This window comes from Scophthalmus maximus, chromosome 6, assembly GCF_022379125.1.
Source record: "Scophthalmus maximus strain ysfricsl-2021 chromosome 6, ASM2237912v1, whole genome shotgun sequence".
In the NCBI taxonomy this organism is placed as follows: Eukaryota; Metazoa; Chordata; class Actinopteri; order Pleuronectiformes; family Scophthalmidae; genus Scophthalmus; species Scophthalmus maximus.
In genome coordinates, this window is record NC_061520.1 from 21014444 (window position 1) to 21039380 (window position 24937).

Consider the following 24937-nt stretch of genomic DNA (forward strand, 5'->3'; position numbering starts at 1 on the left):
CCCATTTTATGAAATGAAACAACACTGTTAACTTATGAATTGTGAAATGGATCAATAAGACAGTGTAAAAGTCGGTCATCTTTTCATGATGATTGAGCCTCAAGTCATCTCAATAATAATAATAATACATTTTATTTATGGGCGCCTTTCAGGATACTCAAAAACACCTTACAAGATAAAAACAGATGGACAACAGTAAAAACAGACCAGACATAAATACAGAGCAATAAACAACAACAACAACAACAGACAAATAGAGCACAGTTAAATACTAAAACATTCCTAAAAAGTTACACAGAGTAGGGCCATACTGAATAGGTGTGTTTTCATGTTTCAATGTGCAGGTCTCAAATTCAAGGCAGGTTTAATCCAGGCTATCAATAATCTTACCAGTTGCAGGTATAAGGCTGTCTTGACGATTTCAGAGAAACAGCTGAACACACATAGAAAAACATATACACATATATTTGCACCTAATTCAGGGAAGACTATCAAATATCAAGTGGCTTGACTCTGGGGTTTTTGGCCATCCGGGTTACCTGTGTTTGGAGTCATCATTTGAGACTATAGTCTGATCTGTGGAAGTTACTCTTCTCGAAATGGAACGTAGTTGTGAATGAGGCGGTTGCCTCTATGTTCAGTGTCATCACCTGTCCAGAGTATAACCGTCTCTTGCCCACTGTTTGCCAAATTGGTGCCAATATTTTTTTCTCATTTGCTTGTGGTGTGTCTTTTTCTGTGTGTTTTCTTACATTGCAGCACAGTGTTCACAGAGCCACTGTAGTTTACTAATTATTAGGTGGACATTCTTGCTTTTGAGTGAAATATCTTCACCATAATTGAATTGCCATGCAATTTGATATAAGGTATTTAAGGTCCGCAGAGGATGTGTCCTTATGACTTCCCTCAATTTTTCTTGTAGCAACATAAGCAGGTCAACAAATGTAACTATAACAGCCTATTTAATACTAAGTCTTTATAGATAAACTATATATTTAGAAAAAGTCTATAGTTAATAAATAATACACAATTCTTAAATGAATGATACAGACCCCACTTTAAAAGTGCTTTGTTATTGGTGAATCAAAGGGGTTTTGATACATTATTATTTTATTTTTAATTGGTGTGGCCAAAATTTGAGCGCTCTTTTATTTTGACATGTAGCCGGATGTTATGTTATGGCGTCATCACGTGCGCCCGTAGCCTACACGCTCTCATGCCACACACGTGAAGTGGGAGAGCAGGGCGCTGGTCGGAGCAATGTCCAAAGCAAGTATGTACTTCATCGGGTTTAGACTAAATGTGTTCACTCTTTGTACAGCCGTGTGTGATGATTCTGAACGGACTGTGTCGTTTGTCGCACTTCACAGAACAGAAGCGAGCGAAGCGCCTCGGCTTCCTGGGGAAGTGTAAGGTGAGCGCTGCTAACGCGGCTAATGTTGTCTGTGGCTAACTGTCGCGCCCTCAGCTTTTACTTTCCACAAATGTCAGTGTCACACGCAAATCCCTGAAGGTTAATGTTAAGGAGAACACACTCACACACTAACACACACACACACACACACACACACACACACACAGGCACTGACAGTACATCGTTCTGACTGTAAAACACCTACAAGGTAATAGGGTTATATGAACATTCAGCTGTATTAGTATGTGGCACTACGGATCTGTATGAGCAGCCCACACAGTTGTAGAGTGTCTATAGATCAGATACAATCAAACATACTTTATGCTTCTCACCAAATTCCATCCAGTGTTTAATTCAAGGCCGGCTGATGAACTGTCTGTCTACACACTCGGGCCTTCATTATTGTGGCAGGAGCCGATACTGATTTTAGGGAGTGAAATAAAATTCTAAAATTAAAGTTATTGATCACTAACTAAGGCACCACTGTCTGCTGAGCTGTGATGCTCTGCTACGTGATCCGCAGACGGTACTGAGAGTGTTGTAAACAGTTTAGAGCTACAACAGTTAATAAATAAGTAATCGACTACTGAATAAATCTGCAACTTTTTTGATAAACGATTAATCGATTCTAGTAGTTTTTGTGGGGGGAAAGTCAAAATTCTCAGATTTTAGCTTCTTGAATGTGAATATTTTCTGGTTTCTTTGCTCCTCTATGACGGTAAACTAATTATCTTCACCGTCTGGACGAAACAAAATATCATCTTGTGGTTTGGGGAAACACATTTGACATTTTTCACCATTTTATGGATCAAACACCTAATAGATTAATCGTGAAAACAATCGACAAAATAATCGATAATGAAAATAATCGTTAGTCGCAGCCCTAAAACAGTGCAGTCAGAGCTTGTTCAGCCGGATGAACTATGTGATAGCACCATTTCTAAATCATCCAAAGCATCTTTGTCGTATCAGCCAACATAGAAGCTTATTTTGATATATCTATGATTGGCAAATATTGGCTTACTCTCATATTGGTCAGGCTCTAGAAAAAACGCATTTGGATGACTGACCATGTGATAAAAACACTACATGCTTGGTAATCATCTCTTGTGCTACATCGTGCTGTGTTTATTCTTTTACAAATCAGATTAATTTGATTTTCTCTTGTATTGTCGGTTATTGTGTTCACAGAGCCTCGCTTATATGGTGTGTTGATACGTTTACCATATAGCTTCACAGCTTGCTTTGTGAGGCCTTTTCAATCAACGGTGGTCATAGGAAAATATTGCACATCTTATTTGGGATGTTTTTTGTCGACAGGCTAAAGATGGAAGAAACGGTGATGCATCAGGGTTGACCAAGATTACAGAGCAGTCATCTGTGCATCACGTCAACAACAACCACAGAAGACAAGAAGAAACCAGGAAGCAAAGGGTAAATCTTCGAATGTCAAGTGCTTTCTCATATCCGAGCTGACGTTCCCGTTGTTTTCTTGAAGTGAACAAAACCTTTGTATTATTCTTTTCCTAATTAGCTCCAAGAGTTCCAAGAGAAGCAAAAAATCTCCAGAGAACGAGAGCTGATGAAGCGCAGAAATTTGCAAAGCTTTCAGAATGACATCCTGCAGCGACAGCGACAGTTTGAGCAGAGGGTAAAGATAAGCCTATTCAGTGCTAATGGACTCACTGCGTATTTTCAGTTTGCTGTGGTCGTGATTTTTTTTTCTTCCTTTTTTTTGTTCCGTAGGAGACGGAGATGCAGAGTTTGGAGAAGAATGTGAATTTTGAAAATGAGAACTCAAGAAAAGCATATTACAGAGAATTTAAGAAGGTATGAAGCCAATCCACATATGCCACAAACTGGTCCACATCGGATTAATTTTACACATTTAATGTGTACACGTTTTCTTCCGAAAGGTAGTTGAGGCTGCAGACGTGATTTTGGAGGTTTTGGATGCACGTGACCCTCTGGGCTGCAGGTGTCCTCAGGTGGAGCAGGCAGTCATTCAAAGTGGGAGGAACAAGAAGATAGTTTTAGTACTTAATAAAATTGGTAAGTTAGCTTAGACTTTATTTCTGTATATTGGAATGGGACAGATATTACAGGTTTTGTGTGAAGTATTTGATGCTTGACTTTAAAGTATTATATTCGATTTTAGACCTGGTGTCAAAGGAAATTGTGGAAAAGTGGATCAAGTACCTTCGTAATGAGTTTCCCACCGTGGCGTTCAAAGCATCTACACAGCAACAGGCCAGGAACTTGGTATGTAATTGAATATTTAAGTTTGGATAATCTGAAATAACTCAACCTCATTCCAAATTCTTAAAGATAAAGAATAACATAATTTCACATTAAAACTAAACCATTTCCCCCTCCCGACTTGGACAGAAACGCAGTAATGTTCCAGTGACACAAGCCCCCACAGAGCTTCTCAGTAGCAGTGCTTGTGTTGGTGCAGACTGCTTAATGAAGCTACTTGGAAACTACTGCCGCAACCTGGACATAAAAACGGCCATCACTGTAGGTGTTGTAGGTAAGCATTACATCCAGCAATACACCTGGTTTTTCTAGTGGATAACGTGAAGTTGTCCTACGTAAAATAATTCTTTGCCGTTTATTTTTTGTAGGTTTTCCAAATGTGGGCAAGAGTAGTTTGATTAACAGTCTCAAACGGGCCCGAGCATGTAGTGTTGGAGCCACTCCTGGTGTCACCAAGTATGTACACGTTAAAATGTTGATACCATTCCCCTGCAAAACCCGGCTTGTTTCCTGTTTTACCAATGGCTGTGATGGATTTCAGGTGCCTTCAAGAGGTGCATCTTGACAAACACATTAAGCTTCTAGATTGCCCCGGCATCGTTATGGCAACTTCGACGACTGATGCTGCAATGATTCTTCGTAACTGTGTGAAAATTGAGCAGCTCGTGGATCCCCTTCCACCAGTTGAAGCCATTCTCCGACGCTGCAACAAGGCGGAGGTGCGTAATGCCGTTACAACCATCGCGAGCGTTGCTTGATCGTGCGATTTGCATGCTGCAGTGTTACAGTGTTTCTGTTGGACACACAGATCACGGAGCACTACGGAGTTCCAGACTTTCACACAGCTCTGGAGTTCTTGGCATTGCTTGCACGGCGCCAAGGCAAACTAAGGAAGGGAGGACTGCCTGACACTGATAAAGCAGCGAAGAGTGTGTTAATGGACTGGACAGGGTGGGTTAAAAATCTGGGTTTTTCACGCTCTACAAATGACATTTAGTCAGTGTTCTTATCACTGTGTTAATGTCCGTGTGTTATGTTATTCAGGGGAAGGATCAGCTACTTCACACACCCCCCAGAGACGCACACCCTCCCCACACACGTCAGCGCTGAGATTGTCACAGAGATGGGCAAAGCTTTTGACTGGGATGAGCTAGAAAAAGGAAATCAGCAGGTTCTAGCAGGTAAGAACATTGTTCCTGCTACTCGGGATAATCTTCAGACCTCACCGTCAACAGTTTTTAGTGGGAAAGGATATCGTTGAAATGATAAAAAATGATAAAAAAATTGCTCAGAGGTCTCAAGCCTTCAGACCATGGAACTGAAATTATCTGAATGCTTAGACTTCACTAAAAGTAAGATATTTTTTTGTGAACTGACCATTGAATGTTATTTGTCTTTGTAAGATTTTGCGATTAGTTAAAAATGTAACAACTGAGATGTAATAACATTATGATCTTGGCATTAGGGGATAGGAAGGTGGGGGATCCTCAAATCACCTTACTCTGTTCAGACTATCAGGTTTGTGGTTTTCTTAGAATTTTAATTTTGCTGTCCTCTCAGAGTCCTCTTGTGCTGACATTCAGATGGGATTCTGCATGGAGACCACTGGAATGACGCAAGGTGGCCAGGGTGAACCTCCTTCTGACCTTGAAATGGAAAGAGGTTTCACAGAGAAGCCAGAGTTGAATGAAACTGAATCTATGCAGGATGACCAGGACCCAGAGGTGGGAAATAAAGCTGCCTTCACAGCTTCAGTGTTTACTGGATATTTGTAATGTAATGAACGTTATGGCCTTATGGTTCCTGCTTTTCATTTCTCATGTTCAAACTAGTTTGGACCCATGACAGTGGAGATAAAATCTCAGAAAATGAGGACTGACTTACCCACAAATGATGCTGCACCCAGGGCTCCAGATCTGAAGGATATCCTGACCGTCGATCCTCTTCAGCAGGGCCAGGCTCTCCTGGCTGCCAGCAAGAAGAGGAAAAAGCAACAGAAAAGAGCTGGTTTGTATAGTTATCAGTCCCTGTTTAGCATTGTACATCATTTGATCAGATTTCTTCAAATTCATCATATTCTGTCTTCAAGTATCATTTAGTTTACTCAACAGAAAAGTTGGGGAAAAAAGTATTAAAGGTCTTTCAAAACCTGGTAATGTCACTTGTTCATAGTTGGGACTTGGCACTGGGTTTTGATGATGCTAGGCAGGTCTGGGATGTGGCTTTATGCAAGAGAAACACACACACGCACACACGCAGGCTTGTGTTAGTTGTGATGCAGTTTTCTCTTCATCTATCACTCATTTTATGTAAAGATGCAAATGAAATTGAAACGGTTTTCTCTTTCCTTTTCCTCTATAGATAAAATTGCAACCAAACTGTCTGACACCTTGACATCTGCAATGGACTTCTCATTTTCAGACGACTGAGTAAAACATTATTTCAAAAACAAAAACAAAACAATGTGTTCTGTCTTTATTTGGTGTATGTGTCATTATGGTCCTTCACTTGGCACTGTTTTTTGGGGGCATATCTTTCACCCATGATGCCACATAAGTTCCCCGACCCCCCCTTTTTTTCTTTCTTTTTTATTTATAAATAAAGACTCAATGGGTTTACAAACGGTGTTTGTAGTCCCTGTGCCTCGGGTGTGAAAGTGCAGTAAACTCCCTGCTGTCAGGTTCCGGGTAACACGCGCTACGTAGTGACGTCAGCCCCCTCGGCCCGAGGTAAACAAGGCTGAGAGGTGCTGTGGCTAGCGACTGTCGGAGGAGCTCGTATTCACCGACTCGAAGAAAATGGCAAAGAAAGCGGAGGCCTTTGGTGATCTGCGGCTGTAAACACGCTAAACAAGTCTATTCTCGCAGTGAGTGTCTTTTTTGTTGTTTTTTATCAGAGTTCTTGAGTTGTCTTGCTAGTTAGCATTAGCTCGCGAAACTGACGGATGCTAGCCTCTTAGCCAGGAGGAAACTTCCTTTTTTTTTTTTTTTTTTTTTTTTTTTACTTTGCCTGGAAAAAACACCACTGTTTCTCAACTGAACAGCCTTCTTCCCTCCCGGTGGAGAGGGTCGTTGAAGCCGCTGTAAACAAACCACAACAAAAGGCGTCTGCCGTGTGAACGGCGGCCTTTGGTTTGTGTGCTGTCGGTCGCTAGCAGCGCCGAGCTGTCAAAGTCAACTCCGTTTGCCAACTCTCGGCGCTACATTGGCGCGAGCTTAAAGTAGAGATTACGACAACAGCCATAGACGCGGGCTGGCTACTTACATAATGGACGTGTTTAAAAGGGAATTCCGAGTTCCCGCGTTGACATTAGCGTGACTTCGGTCCGGCCGTGTCGTCGGCGTGCTTCTATTATAGGGGACAACGATCACATTTCACGGGCACCACGGCGCTGTCAACTTCACATGAACGTAACTGAGTCGTATGGAGAAGCGATACTGTCAGCTAAAGATACACGCAAGCCCAACTTCCAAGCAATGTGTTTTTGTGTGATCGCACTTGTTTTGCTGGATGTACTCAGATCGCGAAGCCATGCTACTCCGAGAGAGTGAACAGAAGTTTCTGTGTACAAACTCCCAAATCGGTGTCCATGCTGCTACTACGGGACCTGCAAGGCTTTGTCAAAGACACTGTAAGCCGCGTGGTAAAACTGTAGTGTACGTAGGTTAAGTCCGTACACAGTGAGGGCCACCATGAGTATAGATTATGGATGCAGATGTGAGGTGCAATGGCTGGTTCGTATCCACACTATCTCTCAGAGGGAGGTTTTGGAAAACCTGCTCTGGGGTTAACAGAAGACGAGGGTGTCACCATACCCACATTCCAATGGAAACCTGAGGAAGTGATTGCATTTGAAAGGCAAATATTATGAAGGACTGAAACGAAAGAAACCAGATGTGAAACTCTCACTGTCTGTGGAGCTTTCAACTGGCATCTTAAACTTGTCAGAGGTGCCAAGACAAATGTTAGCCATATGCTCCCCATGATCAGTTTTACCAGTTGCCAGGTTGTTGTCGACGAGGCAGACTGACTTCATGTGCAGCGCAGCATCCGCTGGAATCAGGCACGAAGGCCGTTCAGCGAACATTACATCAGGAAAGAAGGAAGGCCAATGTGATCCTTGTCATTGAAGTAGAACTACTAAACAGTGAACAATGATCCTGAAGTTTACCACACGCCCAGATATGTTATACAGCGCACCACTAATCCACCCCGGATACTTCTGACTGTAAACTAGGCACAGCCTTGGCCTGAGTAGATGGATGTTGAAAAGGAGTTTCGACCAGTTTGATTGTCAGGTTGCTGGAGGATCTGTGGAGGAGGTGGTGCAGAAAAAACCCCAATTTAGAAATGCACGATGCTGAGCCGTAGATCTGCGACATGTTTAGGTTGCGTCATGCTCTCAGAAGTCTTAAATTCAGCAAACGCTCCTGGGATTGGAAAAGAGAATTCAAGAATGTAGTTCTGGAAGTGACTCCTTTCCCATAGCATTTCAGTTCATACAGAGGATAATAAACAACAGTTAGGTGAAGTCTGACTTTCATTGCTTATTGTTAAATACCAATAACACCTTATAACATCACAACTATGAATTCTAAAGTTGAAGTTGTATAATATTAGAGTGTAGTATTATATATATATGTATGTATATATATATATATATATATATATATATATATATATATATATATGTGTGTGTGTGCGTGTGTATATATATATGTATATATATATATATATATATGTGTGTGTGCGTGTGTATATATATATATATATATATGTGTGCGTGTGTGTATATATAAATGTATGTTTTGGACAGGTTCACAGAATATTAGATTTGTAATCATGGTTGTATGTGATGTTTAAACAATGTAAAAAGTATGATGATTTGTCCATGTGTTATTTTTCGATGGCTATTGAACTTATTGTTATACTCCAAACGAAACAGAATTCCCATTGGAACGGTGTTGTAGAAACCAATGGGTGCGAGTAAAGTCTCTATATGTCTCAAAGAAGACCAAAATACTGTAGTGGATTATTTCAAAGATCAGTATCTATAATGCTTCTTTGTTGTGTTTTGGTTTTCCAGCTCCATCCCTAGATCAGTGTCTCTCTCCTCAGCCATGTCGTCACGTGTGTTGCTGCGGCAGCAGCTGATGCGAGAGCAGGCCCAGGAGCAGGAGAGGCGTGAGGCCCAGCAGCAGGCCTCTGCCTCTCAGCTCCGGGCATCTGACTCCACTCCAGCCATCTCTGTCACGCTTCCCCCAAATTCTGCCCGTCCTCCACCAGCACAGGTTCCCGTGGAGGTGCTGAAGGTTAGTGCATCCTAGTTTTTATGTTAGTCACTCGTATTCTTTATTTTTTGTGTCTCTGGTTATGTCTGAACATTTGCCCTGAACAACTGCAAATTACCAGGTACAGACCCATTTGGAGAACCCCACCAAGTACCACATCCAGCAGGCGCAGAGGCAGCAGGTGAAGCAGTACCTTTCCACCACCCTGGGCAACATCGCGGTTACTCAGACCCTGGGTGTGTCCCCCATGCAACAGTCCAGTTCTGCACCTGAAGTTGCCCCTACCGCAAGCAGTGTCCCCAACAGTCCCATGGCTCTGCTCAACATTGGATCCAACAAAGAGGAAGTAAGGAAAATCCCTGTTAACAGTTCGTGTGTGTGTGTGTGTGTGTGTGTGTGTGTGTGTGTGTGTGTGTGTGTGTGTGTGTGTGTGTGTGTGTGTGTGTGTGTGTGTGTGTGTGTGTGTGTGTGTGTGTGTGTGTGTGTGTGTGTGTGTGTGTGTGTGTGTGTGTGTGCGCTCGCTCACCAGATTGCACAACCTTGTCTAAAGGTTGCCTTTCTGCAAAATCACAGTGGATTTTTTTTGGTTGTTGAGCCTTCTGCTCACTCCTTTCTTAATTACTTTTTGGATTTTCTGCAGTGATATGCCCAAAGGTCCCACTGTAATGATGCATGCCTTTTGTCATCGTACCCTTGCTGACCTGTTGTCACAATAACATGTTAAATACTGCACCAACTGTTTAACCATGCGAGTTCTCCTCTCGCACAGTTTCCTGCCTTTGAAATCGAGCTGTTACGTTGGTTTACAATTGGTTCCAATGATAAATGTTGTTATTCTCCATTCAAGACTGTTTGAGATTACAAAGCACACTATATAAATACATGTAGTGTTGATTACCTTCACACATTTAACCCTGTGCTTTACTTACTTTTTTTTTTACCTCTGATGTTTTCTCTCCTCTGCTTTATCTAGATTGATGATGTGATCGACGACATCATTAGTCTTGAATCCAGTTTTAATGACGACATCATTACGTTGATTGACTCAGGTCTTCAGTTGCCAAGCACGGTATGCAGAACAATGTTTTCTGGGAGTACTTCCTGAATACTTCCTCTTTAGAAATCCCTCTAAAGTTCACAGTTTTGTTTGTAATTCTACAGTGGTAGAATAACACTGTGGATTTCAGGCATGTCTGTCGCATTAACTTCTTATACCAAAAGTTTGTGTGTGTGTGTGGGGGGGGGGGGGGGGGTTATTGGAGGTTTCTTTTATGTGTGGAATTCTGAAGCCGTGGGAGTAAATATACACTTTTGGCACTCAGATACTATTCGTCACAGAAGTGCTGCCTGGGCGGGGTGAAAGCTAGAGAGCTCAAGACAGGGAGAAGCGAGACTAAGTGGATTGTGCTCCTAAAAAATTGGGTATTATAAAGCAGCCAGGTTAACAGCCATTTTTTTCCGCTAAGATAATTTTGCTGTGAAACATAAAATGAGGATTATGGTGATGTTGGAGGAAAAGAAAAAGAAGCACACTGAGGTAAAAACGCTTTGTGATTTTTGACCTGGTCTTGTTTTGTTTAGCTGAATGTAAATCGTATGATTTTGTGTTTCATCTTCAAACAGCATTTGTTCATTGGAAATTTTCACTGTAATGTGTGACTTTTCTTTGTGGCACAGTGACATTGTGCAACATGTACTAGCATGTTTTTTCGATGTCACAGAAACCAGCTCTGATTCTGTTTTTAACTGGAGGAACTGGTGGCTCTGAACATTTGAAACAGAAATGAGGAACAAGCCCTTTTAACATATTTGCCTCTAGGTTTATAGCAATAAGTAACAATTTAGGGCTTATGGTATGCGTGAACATGTATTTTTCCTGTAGCTCCCAGGAAATCTGTTGGATGTATACCATAGCCCTGGAATGGCAGCACCTACTCTCACGGTCAGCAACTCCTGCCCTGCTGATCTTCCACAAATTAAAAGGGAAATTACTGGTACAGTAACCTACTTTCATGAACTCACATCTTGTTCTTTTGATAATCGAGAGAACCTTCCTTTTTTGTGTGTGCGTGAAATGTTTTCTCACATTTCATGGTACGAAACACATTTTGTCTTGCAGATGTCGATGTCAAAGTGCTAATGAAAGAAAGGCAGAAGAAAGACAACCATAACCTCAGTAAGTCGAGTTTTATTCAACACCATTTAGATCACTCGCTCCTTTTTTTTTGCTCCATCTGAACGCAACAACAGCAGGAATACAGTTAGATCATGTGTGACATGCAGTGAAGGACAGTTTGCAACATTCTGATGACATTTATGTACTTTTCTGTTTAAACACCAGGACAGTCCATTTGATGTCTTTATCTGCTCATGTCCATGTTCATCAAATGCTTACGTAGAAAGAACTTGCTGGAGGTAAACTTGTGTCTTTGTTTTCCCTCTCTGCCTGCTCATCCGTGCGTGTCTACAGTCGAGAGGAGGCGGAGATTCAACATCAATGACCGTATAAAGGAACTGGGTACTCTTATACCCAAGTCAAGTGACCCGTAAGTGCTGTCCGGTGCTGTCATTCTTCGCTAAGAGTGGATAAAGTTAGAGTCTGAAGTTGTGTGTTCAAAACAAACTCAGTATTCTCATTTTCTGTTTCTCTGTTTCCATTCTTTGATTTACTGATGTGACAATGACGACAGTGAGATGCGTTGGAATAAAGGCACCATCCTGAAAGCATCTGTAGACTACATCAGGAAGTTGCAGAAGGAGCAGCAGAGAGCTAAGGACGTGGACATGCGACAGAAAAAGCTGGAGCAGGCCAACCACAGTCTGATTTTACGCATCCAGGTCCGTGTTTGTTGGTGTGCTGTGTTTGTGGGTAACAAATCCAAAACTAGAAATACAACAGGTTAAGTACCTTAAAGGCACACTGGGGAGGAAAATAACGTTTTGATGAGTGTGATCCTGAACTAAAGTGCAAGGATGCACATGCACACCACAGTCACAGGTGACACACATCTCAATACTGACTGAGACGATAAAGCAACCGTGTGGAAGGAATCTGGTTTTACCGAGTCATTATATGTTAAGTTAGCATGCTGCTGAATGGGCTTCTATACAGACTTCATGTGTTGTGATCCTAAAATATTTATGGGTCAACATTTTTAAAACATTCTTACTTGTCATCTCATCTGTTGGTAGCTCGGCTCGCTGGTCTCGTGCTGATAAATTAAATGAATGAATGTAATGAAAGGGGCTGTACGAGAATCATTGGTCACAGTAATTTAACATCAACCAGTGACGTGCAAATAAAAGAGGCTTAAAAGAAGGTTGCTAGCTGGTGGCTGTTCATTCTTCACAATGTTGAATAAAAAAAACATATCAAATTTAAAAAACAATTTCTTTTGCAGGAAAACACCAGTTTATTATTTAAGTAAACCTACCAATATCTGTGTTGGGTGCAGGCCTATAGGCAGTAAAGATTTGACTCGGTCCGGTGCAACCAACTAAGCACCCGACAGGGGACACTTTATGGCAGCGCACCGCTGATACAATTTCCGGTTTCCTGCAGTGCTGAAAATTCAACGCGAATGTGGCGTATTCTGGACCGTTTTGTGCAACTGTTTTGGACAGGACGTAGCAAACATGGAGACTTGCATGTCCACCTCAAAGTTGACGAAAAAACATAGTTTCTTTGTTGCAGGTGATTATACATGTATGAACACATAGTTATGGACAGTGAAATGGAATAAGTGATGGAGTGGATGCTGATTCAGGGAGACGGAAACCGTGTATGTCTTAGGCAGAAGTATTTATTATAAGAGCTAAATATCGAGGAGACTTCCGGTATGCCTCTCCGGTCTCTGTAGTGTATTTAGCTTTGAGTAATGTCGTCTCCTCCCCGCAACTATGACACCTCAAGAGAGACTTCACCTGCTCTCTAATTGTTTCGGCTTGCCATAGATAAGATGGAAAGCTTGTCGCCTGAGAAGACTCATCTTAAGAGTTTCTCAGGGGAGGATAGACGAAAATTCGACAACAGACATTATATTCAATTTCTGTCAATAAGTTCTTCTAAATATTACACACTGTAGCTTTAAGATGATATTTGATGTAGCATGCAAAAGAAGTAAACAGCTCCCGGTTGTTGAATTGATTATCAGTCATTCCAGGACACTCAATCTGAATGTGAATATGCTGCTGCTCCTTTCAGGATCTGGAAATGCAGGCGCGGCTCCACGGCCTCCCCAATTCGAGCAGCCTCTCCTCTGGTCTGAGCTGCGATCCCTGCCTGCTCCAGCAGCAGCCGCTCCCACAGGGCGGCCAGTCTCTGCCTCCCGGTGCAGGAGGAGCCTCCTCCCAGAGCCTCCTCAGTCTGGGAGCCATTGGACAGCCTCTGCCCACCTCCTTCCTTTCCCCGCCCTCCTCGGACTCTCCGGCCGGCGTCACCATCAGCAGCCCTCTGGACTTGGGCAGCCTTAGCTTCGCCGAGCTCGACGACGCCTCGGCCTCGGCGCTCTACCCTGACGTGGGCTTGGGGGACATTCTTATGGACGATGGGTGCACCTTGTCTCCGGAGAGGGGGGCTGACCCACTCTTCTCCCCTCTGTCACCAGGTGCCTCGAAAAGCAGCAGGAGCAGCCTTGAAATGGACGAGGACTTGTGATGAGCCCTGTGTGAAGTCAGAGACTGTCTGTAGGGACGGGAATGTCAGGAAGTCCAGTCTATCCTTTAATAAACGTGAGTCTGTTTCTAGGACTATAGTTTTGAACTTAGCAAAGCAAAGCTAGCTTAGATAAAAATTACATCGACATTGCATCAGGAAAACATGAGTTCCTCTTGATTTTTTTTGCCATACAGACCGAATTATAATTGTTGCAGTTTCGAGCAGGTCAGACTATGTCTGGATTTCTAAATGCAATCTTATTAAAACTGAATATTGTATATAATAAGGCATGGACTTAGCATTAAGAAATAATACATTATTAAATAATTTTTAAGAGTTTCTTCAGAGATTTAACAGGGATACAAAGTTTGCTTAAATTTACGCAATGAGCATTTGTAGGGAGGAAAGCTGTGAGGTTTCTTTTTCAAAGCAATGGCATAACAAACTTATTAAGATATGCCGACACACAAATAGATGTTTTATTTCCTTTTTTACTTTATTTTTTTTTTTCCAACTGACTGGAATCAGGGTCTGCTAATAGCCGTCGCACGCTCATCTATGTTGGGTTGTTTCACCAGCAGCTACAGAAGGGATCTTTTAAAAATTGGCACATTGTGGAATATTTACTGCATATTGTATATAAGAATATTTTATTTTCAGCAATTTTTATTGCACCTTATTGTATGACAGTCTATGCATTTTATGAGAGCTTTTGTCTGTTTGTATTACTTTTACACACACACACACACACGCACATGTTGCATGTATCTGTATCTGTAATAAACATGAAGAGCAGTGGTTAATCACGTGCTGCTGCAGCTAGTTAGCCAAAGCAGGACTTCTTCCAGAGTAGCTACAAATTACAAATCAGCGTTTTATTTTTTTGAATATATCCACTCAGTCGGTGGAAAGGCGAGATCGTAGGAGAATGCAAAACAATTTTATCCTTTTACAATTGTACTGTAGTTCATATGTTTTTTGATACCTGGATAATAGTTTGATAGAGTTTAGTTTCTCCTGACTAATATCTGTGTTGTCAGTAATAGTGACCTTGGCGATCACCGAGTGATTTTATCTATTAGCATGTTCATCCGAAATTGTGGCTTTTTCTTTTTCCTTTTCGACGATCAAAATTGATATATCTAATAATGCATTATTGCTCACTGTAGTGTGAAGTCGGAGGGCCCTGTCCTTCTTTTAAACCAACCACTAGTTTCACCGCTGTAATAACAAGGTATACCTGTTCGTTGTGTAAAAAAACCTGCAATGCAATTATTGTTCTATAAAATTGCCACAAATTTTAGAAAGGCATTTCATTTGTCAGATGCTCAACACAAATTCATGTACAGTCAATGAGCGTGTTTGAGAAAGTAACTTCATATATTGTTTTTTTTGATTTTTGTAACACTGATGTACTGTATTCCTTTTCCAACACAACCTCCATGTTATTGGTACAGTTAAATTTTAAACTATTCTTTGAGCTGTGATAAAAATGGGATTATCCCCAAAAACAAGTGATTTTAATGAGTCTTCTCCTGTTCATTCAGAACTTGGAGGTACTTTATTTCTGAGTCTACTCCATAGATCTGTTGCGCTCGTTGTGTGTTTCTTAAGATCAAGTACCTATGCTCAGCTTTTTTCCTCTCATACTTAATCACTCTCCACAATATTAACCATGTCTTCTCCTGGATTATATTGAGTGCTAACATTGACTGTTAACCATAAACATAACATTTGTGACTTGTCCCTACAAGTTGGCTTTCAGAGGGTTTTAACAAATAAACGATTCCCATTGCTTCATGTGTCTTGATGTGGTTATTATTGGCTCAAGGACAGTGTCAGTGGAAGAGCATTTGAGAGATCTCCATGGCGAGGTCCAGGCACTCGGTAGCCTGGAGGCAGATGTCGCAGATGGGACAGTCGCACAGGAAACAGCGAGCACCGAGACATCTGCAGAGGTCACAGTGGTGGGTGACGTCCAGGAGGGGCTGCAGGGTGGCGGGCTCGCAGCCGCACAGGTAGGAGCACAGTGACCAGACGCACTCGCTACATCCCCCCACGGTGGCCAACAGGCAGTCCAGTGGGTGACAGAAGAGACATGCCAAAAGGATTGCAGCACAGAGGTCTCGCGTAGGACAGATGGTGAGAAAGAAAAGAGGCAAGTTAACTTAACAAAGAAAACAAAAGCAGTGAGACGCAACAGTTTAGTGTCCTTACCCTCTTCGTCTGGCTCAGTGTGCACACTGGTGGTTTTGAGGCTTCCCTGACTCCTGCGCATTGATGGGATGGTCTTATTCACTTCATAGACCGTGCGAGTCTCCATGACGGAGGGTGGCAGCAGGGCACACAGAGGCTTCGGCTGGGCTTTCTCCACTGAGCTCGGGCTGCGGGTGGACACCTCCCTGGACACGCCACCGTTTGGGTTATTCTGCAAGTTTGATTCAACGGGGTTTTCTGCACCAGACATGAAAATGTGCCAATCATTAGGAAATTATCTTTGCTCGATAATAACCATGTGAAGTGTGTTTGTGTTTTCAGGTACTTTTACATTGCCTGAGTATTACTTTTGTATGCTTTGTTTAATGATGCATTTACAGCAGTACATTCTAACTGATAATCCAATAATATAGTATTGCACAGTGACAGGGGGTTACTCTACATGATGAGTACTTTTGCCTTTGATACATTTTGCTGCTTATACACCTGCCATTTTGATAAAGTAGATTTCACATGCAGGACTGTTCCTTGTAACGGAGAACCTGAAGGAAAAAGATTGAATTACTTCTTCCACCACTGTTACTAAAGAAGATACAGGACAAGATACTTGCTTGTTTTGTTTGCAAGTTGAAAATAATGATGTGTCCTCAGGACATCTGCTCTGAAAAACTATTGATTACAGTCAAAGCCTCTGTATGATAAACCAGGATGGGAGGACCTACAGTGTATCAACAACTGCAACCCGTCACACGCAGTACCTCTTCTCTGTGCCCCTACCTGCAGTGACACAGTCAGCTTGAACGTGTTCCTGTAAATCTGTGGTTTTAGAGTCACGCAGCAGTCGTTTGTCAACACTCCCATCCTCCACCTTTCCATTCACATCTGCAGAATTCAGTTTGGCATCCATCATGGCATTGTCTACTTCAAGAAAACAGAAACACTGACATAACAATTTGTATTGCTTTAAACTACTGTTTTTTTACCCCCACTTTTAATTGACATAACTCAGTCATTGGTCTTATGATACAAATGTAAAGAATAAACTGCATCATTCTGTGTACGGCACGCCCAAAGTCCGATATATTGCTGAGGTTTTGTAGCTGTTTGTGATGAGTGGACATGGTGGAAATTGCAGAGAGGTTAATCTATTATTCATCACCATTTTAGAAACATTTATAATGTAGATGAAAGGCAGCTCACGGATATCCTGACAGGTATATGAGAATGTGCGATCTTGATTTTGCTGTCATCAATAATTCATGTTTTTAAGTAATACTTACTTATGGGTGACAGAGTTTTATTTTATTTTTTTGTGGGGGGGGGGGGGGGGGGGCAGGTAAAACAGAGGAAACACATACTGTAATAATATGGAATACAAGGGACGTAAACAGAGTATAATGCAAACCGAGTAGGTCAAACCAAAATTGCGCACATTCAATAAACCTTCATTCGGTGCATCTGATGAATGGAATTAATAGTCACCACCATAACATTTTGAACATTGTGTTTCTAAAGGCACATAATACACATATAATCCACAAAGAGTTGGTTAGGAAATATGTTGTACTTACTTTTCTTGGCATATTTGAGATGTAGCTGATGCGGCATACAGCCTTAATCACAGACACATCCTTTCAGTCACCTGTCAGCAATGGTGGTGCAAATGCATCACACTTTCACAGCCCCCCCCCTCCCCTCTCACTCTCTCTCTCTCTCTCTCTCTCTCTCTCTCTCTCTCTCTCTCTCTCTCTCTCTCTCTCTATTTCTCTGGTGTTTTGTTCTACATCTAATATTACATAGTAGTTGCAAGTATTATGATTATGATTATGATTATTATATACTTAATGTTCCCCTGCTGGCCTTGAATAATAGTCAAGTAGAGTGAATGTGTAAACGTCCTTTATAACAAATCCAACAGGTGGCGACAGTGTGCGGTTGAATGCTAATTCACCAAAGAAGAAGAACAACACCGACCAATGACGGATGGTATTTTAACGAATAGTAATCCGAGTTCATCCGATTGTGAGCGATGCCACATCCGGTGTAAACCATTTTAGCAGGACGCTAGCTGCCGAGCTAACAGAGTCTCTCTTTTTTTCCCTCATATCTGTTGCTTTTTTTGCTTCATTTGTAGAGCGACCAGAACTGTAAGATCTAATATAATGGTAAGTACTTTGATTATACTTAAATTCTATCAAGTCTATGATTATGATAGCTAATTTAATTTGGCCGACTAAAAGGTTTCCACGGCCCTAACAAGAGTTTTGCTAGTTTTGATCCGACTGTAGTTACGACGTTGGAATAGTCGTATTAAATCTGACTTTTATAACATATATTTGTATTGACTGGTTTGTGGCAACGAAAGCAAACTGACAAATGTTTTCTGTACATGTTCAAGTAGCTAATGCTAACCGAATAACTACCATCGGAGCTAGCGTTAGCACGTAAAGTGACCTGAGGTTGGGTTGTAAACAAAGCACCTGATAATGTTACACGTTTTTTTCCTTCTCTTACGAACCGACAATGTTTGTATTTAAACGAATCAAGTTTTCTTCCCAGACACACTAATGGTATAGCTGGTAGTGAATATGCTAGCAATACGTTAGTTATGAAATCAACACGACTTCTGCTTTACTTTAGTCTCAATCGTTAGACAGCAATACGTGGTCAGATTTACAGTGTAATAAACATGATATATATTTTTTCCAAACTGTGGGAGAGTAGAGAAAAAATATGAAATATGCAGAATAGACTATGTTCAGTGTACTGGAAAGGACTCTACTGTTACCAATTAGAGCCTAACCGATAAGGATTTTTAGGGGGCCGTTATCAATATTTTGGAGTAAAAGATTTGCCGATACCGATACATCGGCCTATGTATGTGTATATAATATATATATATATATATATATATATATATATATATATATATATATATATTAAAAAAAAACCGGACAATGATTCCTAAAATGTCATTATCAAACCTTTTTTGACAAAGACATGTAATTGAGGCTTGATATTTTAGTTTAACCATGAACTTTAGCTTGAATAGCTATATAATTGAAAATACAAATCCAACCAGATACATAGAACGTATAACAAACATTTATTTTACAATGTAAACATACACATACAAAGGCTCAAAATCAGTTGGCCGATAATATCGGTCGGGCTCTTGAAATATCGTCCGATACCGATATGTCCGTGAAAGGCTAACATCAAAGGGCTCTATTAACCAATGTGTGACAACAATTTCTAGTTATTGAGCAGCTGACTTTGTGTTACAGCAAAGCTACTCTGCACTGTGCTTTGACACTTGGATAGTTAATACGCACAACATATATACACTCATAGAGTCCTCTGCTGTCCTTGAGAAAATGTCCTACAGTTCATGAAAAATAGTGCATGAGTTGTGTGCTAGTTGGATAGTTTGCATCACTGTGGCGTGAAGAACAACTCTGGGTTTGCCTTTACAGATAATGGTTCCAATAACCAGGCATTGTTGCGATGAAGAATTAATTTATTATTCCTTTAGGTGTCTGCATATGGTTTCTCAGAAATTGTGCTCGTCTTTCCGGGTGGTGGTCTCCGTCCCGGGTTTGTATCTTCAAATGTGGTGAAGTGACTCAGTGTCTCGCCTCTGTTTCTGCTGTAATTCAAATGGGATTCTGAGAGGATCCACTTCCTGAAGTTCCTGTTATATGCAATGAGATCACAGGTTTGTGTGTGTGTGTGTGTGTGTGTGTGTGTGTGTGTGTGTGTGTGTGTGTGTGTGTGTGTGTGTGTGTGTGTGTGTGTGTGTGTGTGTGTGTGTGTGTGTGTGTGTGTGTGTGTGTGTGTGTGTGCGCGCGCGCGCATGTGTGTGTGCGTTCATTCCTTTAATCCTTTAATCATTGCCTCAACAGGGATTGTGTGGTAGGATTTCAATTAACGACTATTAAGAGTTCGAATGAACATTCAAACTGTGCAACCTATGACAGAAGACAACTGTCTTGGTGCTAAATAGAAACACTAACAGAGTGTGCATGGAGGCGTGGCCTTTATTATGGGTCAGTGCAATGAAGCCGAGCAAAAAACTAAAGCTTTGTGAATCTCCTTATGTATTAATGTGGGTTGTCATGTGTTTTCTGCTTTTCAGGATAGCGACTTGTCTGATTTTGAACCTGTACCAGGACCTGAGACCAGTAGCATGGAGGGGGAGAATGCACCAGTTTACTGTATCTGCCGGAAACCAGACATCAACTGCTTCATGATGTACGCTCACAGCACCACTGTCAACACATCCGTCCAACGCAGGGTATAGACACGGCAACGTACAAACCTTAATTTCTTTTTTTGCTTCTCCCACTGACAGTGGTTGTGATAACTGCAATGAATGGTTCCATGGCCACTGTATCAACATCACTGAGAAGAAAGCGAAGGCCATCCGCGAATGGTACTGCATGAGGTGCAGAGGTGATGACATTTTACACAGCACTTAAGCGTGCCTTTTCATAAAAAAATGTCATCATGAAATATATCACAATCGTGTAATAAGACATTATTGCTTTATTCTCCCTGTAAACAGATGCAAGACCCTCATTGGAAATAAAGTACAGATCAAAGAAAAACGACAGAAGAGAGAAGGAATCTGAGCCTGAGAGATCAGACAGAGGTTACAGCACCCCGAGTACCCCAGACTACAAGAGTGAGAGGAGGCGTGGATCAAAAGTAAGTTGTATTTCTGACTTAACAATCTGATTTTTTGCAGTGTTATCTAAAGAGCATCAAAAAAGTGTAAACATTAGGTATCTGGATCTTCCAAATTCATGACATGTTATTCCTCATGAGAAAAATTATCATAGATCATTTAGCACAGAAATTTTAGACACGTCATCTTGAAAAAATTTACATATTTTTGACAATTTTTAAATGAACTTTTGAGAATATCCAGACTCAAACCAGCCCGTGGACTAATGTAGTCACAAAATTTAAAACACAATATTAAAGACACAGGCATATCATACAATGTATCTTAAATGTGCATCATCAGAATTGAAAGTATTGCCAATAATCTTGAAAAATAGATTGGTAATAACATAATAAAAATTTTATATAAATATATTGTATAATCACTCATTTCCGTTTCTTTCCCGTGACACTGTAATTATCTATAAACACTGTATATTTGCAGGTTGACCTCTTCGTTTTTAAGCATTGTGTGGATATTGCATGATGTAAAACTTCCCATTTCATAGAAAGCAGTGGCTCTAAATGTCCATTTTTATTTTTTCAGGTTAAGCGTTCAGTCCGAATGTGTGGTGAGTGTGAGCCCTGCAGACGGACTGAGGATTGTGCTCAGTGTGACTTCTGCAAGGACATGAAGAAGTTTGGAGGCCCTAACAAAATCAGACAGAAGTGCAGGTTCAGGCAATGTGAGGTTCGAGCCCGGGTAAGTGACTTCAGCTCTTGTCTCGTCTTTATGTTTCAATAATCAGAATCAGCTTTGTTGGCCAAGCATGTGTAAACATACAAGGAATTTGTCTCCAAGTTGTAGGAAGACACTAGTGCTAGGGTGCAGCAGAGATGCTGGAATAGATATGGATGATAAACTGATTACTACGTATTAAATGTACAACCTCTTGCCTTTTGGTTTTGTACAGAAAATGCTGCGTGTGAAGGAAGAGGAATTATCTCTGCGGGAAAGGAGGGACAATTCCTACCACAGACGGAGACGGTATTCGGACGACTACGACAGTGAGGCCGATCTGTACCAGCAGTACAAGTCGGCAGGACTAGACGATAACATGGTAGCAGAACGCCTGACACAATATTGTTGCATATACTGTAAACCTGCTAATTTCAGATGCAACTACTACATTGATCATTATGTTGTAACTATTTGATGCCGTCTCACCCAGGCATGGGCCACTGATGACGACGAAGAGCCGCCGTTCAGCCCCGTCATGCGCAAGAAGGCAGTGAAGGTGAAGCACGTCAAGAGGCGGGAAAAGAAGTTTGACAAGAAAGTAAGACTTTCAATCATATTGATTCATTATTATTAAATGCGGCCAGATGTCAAACAAGGTAAATGGTTGGTGACACACCGGGTGACATCTGGTCTGCTGCCTTTGTTTGCAGAAGGAGTCCCGTCGCCACAAACAGAAGCAGAAGCACAAAGACAAAACCAGGCATAGTGACAAGGGGGAATTGCGGGATAACACTGGGCTGCGTCAGTGTCTGGGACCGACCTGTGTGGAGGTAGCAAGACCCAGCTCCAAATACTGCTCTGAGGACTGTGGCATGAAATTAGCTGCCAAGTAAGAACAATACTTTTTATTAATTTTATTCTTTTTACTTACTAGTATGTTTCTGTTAGCTTACATACACTGAATTCCGGACAAAGGGGATGATCAAAAAACCTTTGCTTGAACTATTACTGCCTGTTTTTCTTCAAATGACAGTACTACTGCTCCACCTAGTGTTCAAAGTTTTAAATGTCGGGCTTGGTTTTAAAATAATTAGGTTGATACAAATTTTCCTCTTGAATGATCCTATATTGATTTATAAAATCTTTTAATATGCAGTGTGCCTTTTCCGGTGGATGCATGAAGCTTTAATCCCATTAGCGTTGGTTTCCTGCGATCTGGCCACGCAAGAGACATAAAACATGGCAGGCGCGTTTCCACTGAAGTCTGTTTGCGATTCAAATTTAAAACACAAAGCCGTCTGTGAGATGTGCACAAATATTTCAGTGAATCTTATCAGTAACTTTGTGAATCAGATATAACTTGATTCAGGAAATCAGTGGTGATAAGGCTGGATATCACCCTTTTGCACTGAAATGAATTAACCCGTGTGATTTTAATTTTAATTTTATCCAAAGCCGGATCTACGAGATCCTTCCACAGCGTATCCAGCAGTGGCAGCAGAGTCCCTGCATTGCCGAGGAGCATGGGAAGAAGCAGCTGGAGCGCATCCGCCGCGAACAGCAGAACGCCCGGATGCGCCTCACGGAGATGGAGCGACGCTTCCACGAACTGGAGGGCATCATTGCCAAGGCCAAGCAGCAGGCGGTTCAGCAGGACGAAGATGTGAGCTGACGCAGCCTTGCATATTATTTTTCTGCATTGAATACTTTTACTTTTGATAATTGCTCTTGTCAAAGTAGGCCAGCTCTGAAACTGCAATATCAGACCTTTTTGTTTGTGAGATGAGCAGAAGAGCACGGGTTACATTTCTCTCTTTCTCTGTCTCTCTCTGTCTTTCTCATGTTTGCAGGTGAATGAAGCTGACAGCGAAGACTCGGATCTGCAGATTTTCTGTGTGTCTTGTAGTCATCCCATCAGTCCAAAAGGGGCACTGAGACATATGGAGAGATGTTACGCAAAGGTGATTATTTCTGCAGTTTGTGTTTCTGCCTCTAGGCATCTCGTATACAAGTACAAACAAAAGCGTATAGGCTAATGGTAACATTTCTCTCCCTAATGAATATCTCGACAGTATGAGAGTCAGACCTCCTTTGGTTCCATGTACCCTACAAGAATAGAAGGGTAAGAGGAAAGAAATACTCTAGAATTGTATAGCGATTTTCAATAGTTCCCTTGATTTACCACCAATTTCCCCCCCCACAGAGCAACCAGACTCTTCTGTGACGTGTACAATCCCCAGAGCAAGACGTATTGTAAGAGGCTGCAAGTTTTGTGTCCGGAACATTCCAGAGATCCCAAGGTCAGTGAACACTCCTCAGTTTTTTGTTATCTTGCATTATAATTTCCAACACTCCCTAATAACTGCCAACCTGGTCTTATACTTGAAATACAGAAAGTAATAACCTGTTTAATAACCTTAAAAAGTGTTTTGAGCTGACTGATTTTTTTCTCTGTCTCTCTGTCTTTATCCAGATCCCAGTAGATGAGGTGTGTGGTTGTCCTCTCGTGAAGAGTGTGTTTGAGCTGACGGGGGATTACTGCAGAGTCTCCAAAAGAAAATGTAACAGACATTACAACTGGGAAAAGCTGAGGAGAGCTGAGGTGGACTTGGAGCGAGTCAGGGTGGTAAGTCAAACTTGGGGTTATTTATTGTAAATTCTCTACATCTTCAACAGCAAATGCCTCCAGGCCCTAGACCCACAATGAGTGAAGTGATAAATATCTGACTTTGCTGTTGCTTATAATAGCAATTCATCATATGGCCCATCTGTGTTCTTATCTTCTCCGTTTTGTCTTCTCCTTCTCACACTTTTGATTAACCTCACTGGCAAAATCAACAGATTTCCACGACAGCGCTTATTAGCTTAAACGTCGATTACACAACCATCAGCATTAACCTGCACTTCTGTTCCCCACAGTGGTACAAGTTGGACGAGCTCTTCGAACAGGAGCGTAATGTCAGGACTGCTATGACCAACAGAGCTGGATTGCTCGCTCTGATGTTGCATCAGACTATTCAGCACGACCCCCTGACGACGGATCTCCGTACCAACAAGGATAGGTAGTTTACCTGTCGGGATCCTTGTACATAAAATGAGATGTGTTTCATGTGTTTTAGGATTTAAACTTAAAGAACAATAACAACCCATTTTCTAACTAGATAATTATTTTAAAACCTTTGTATATTGATTAACTTTGAGTGGTAAATGGATATATATATTTTTCCTGGCTGGTAGATGAGCTGCTGCTGAATGAAAAGTGCTGTTTGGTATGAACACCCTGAATAAACACCTTAAACTTGCTCCAAGCGAGGTGTGTGTGTGTGTGTGTTACCGATGAACGTGTTCTTTTCTCTATCATTTCTGTGGGCCTTTGTGCAAACAATGTGCAGAGGGATGCCTTGAATACGATTATTACAGTTTGGCCTGAAACTAAACCAATAATCTGTGCTTTCTTGTAAGACTCAAATCAAATATTAAACAACTTCTACAACCACGTCAGTCGAAGTTCCCAGAAGTAAAAAACGAAGCAATTAAAGAGATGATTATCAAAGATGATGGAAGTGGAATGAGATTGATGTTTCTTTCCAAACAGGCTGTTTGGATGAAATTAGTGATTAGTGAAATGCTGTTTGAAAAGAGTGAACAACGCGTTGAGTTCAAAGTGAGTCAATAACCATTCAGTGAGT

General features: G+C 41.4%; 3 protein-coding genes and 1 long non-coding RNA gene across 7 annotated transcripts; 2 read left to right on the forward strand and 2 right to left on the reverse strand.

The window, feature by feature from the left end:
• Nucleotides 1-113: 113 nt before the first annotated feature.
• LOC118309341 lies at nucleotides 114-7071 on the reverse strand. Its single transcript, XR_004793460.2, has 2 exons — nucleotides 6938-7071; nucleotides 114-5641 (listed from the first exon to the last, which is right to left on the reverse strand). It is a non-coding gene; the product is annotated as an uncharacterized LOC118309341 (long non-coding RNA).
• Nucleotides 6365-15417, forward strand: tfe3b (transcription factor binding to IGHM enhancer 3b). The gene is made up of 9 exons (XM_035631346.2): nucleotides 6365-6539; nucleotides 8760-8985; nucleotides 9086-9310; nucleotides 9938-10033; nucleotides 10847-10958; nucleotides 11084-11140; nucleotides 11435-11510; nucleotides 11655-11802; nucleotides 13169-15417. Exons 2-9 carry the CDS (start codon nucleotides 8794-8796, stop codon nucleotides 13619-13621), a joined length of 1359 nt encoding a protein of 452 aa, XP_035487239.1. The 5' UTR covers nucleotides 6365-6539; nucleotides 8760-8793; the 3' UTR covers nucleotides 13622-15417.
• si:dkey-245f22.3 (uncharacterized protein LOC492819 homolog) lies at nucleotides 14990-17546 on the reverse strand. 2 transcript variants are annotated; one of them, XM_035631348.2, is made up of 4 exons: nucleotides 17410-17546; nucleotides 16616-16756; nucleotides 15839-16075; nucleotides 14990-15746 (listed from the first exon to the last, which is right to left on the reverse strand). In XM_035631348.2, exons 1-4 carry the CDS (start codon nucleotides 17444-17446, stop codon nucleotides 15460-15462), a joined length of 702 nt encoding a protein of 233 aa, XP_035487241.1. In that variant the 5' UTR covers nucleotides 17447-17546; the 3' UTR covers nucleotides 14990-15459. The 2 variants fall into 2 exon arrangements, with proteins under 2 accessions (XP_035487241.1, XP_035487240.1); XM_035631347.2 differs by having other exon boundaries at nucleotides 16616-16759.
• A 300-nt stretch (nucleotides 17547-17846) lies between these two features.
• cxxc1b (CXXC finger protein 1b) lies at nucleotides 17847-24550 on the forward strand. Of its 3 annotated transcripts, none has more exons than XM_035630634.2 (14): nucleotides 17847-18003; nucleotides 19977-20092; nucleotides 20193-20293; nucleotides 20406-20548; nucleotides 21114-21269; nucleotides 21481-21627; nucleotides 21739-21846; nucleotides 21959-22137; nucleotides 22704-22911; nucleotides 23099-23209; nucleotides 23321-23370; nucleotides 23452-23548; nucleotides 23722-23874; nucleotides 24168-24550. In XM_035630634.2, the coding sequence occupies exons 1-14, from the start codon at nucleotides 18001-18003 to the stop codon at nucleotides 24312-24314; spliced, it is 1719 nt and encodes a 572-aa protein (XP_035486527.1). In that variant the 5' UTR covers nucleotides 17847-18000; the 3' UTR covers nucleotides 24315-24550. The 3 variants fall into 3 exon arrangements, with proteins under 3 accessions (XP_035486527.1, XP_035486526.1, XP_035486525.2); XM_035630633.2 differs by lacking the exon at nucleotides 17847-18003 and adding an exon at nucleotides 19530-19556; XM_035630632.2 differs by lacking the exon at nucleotides 17847-18003 and adding an exon at nucleotides 19740-19887.
• The last annotated feature ends 387 nt before the right edge of the window (nucleotides 24551-24937 follow it).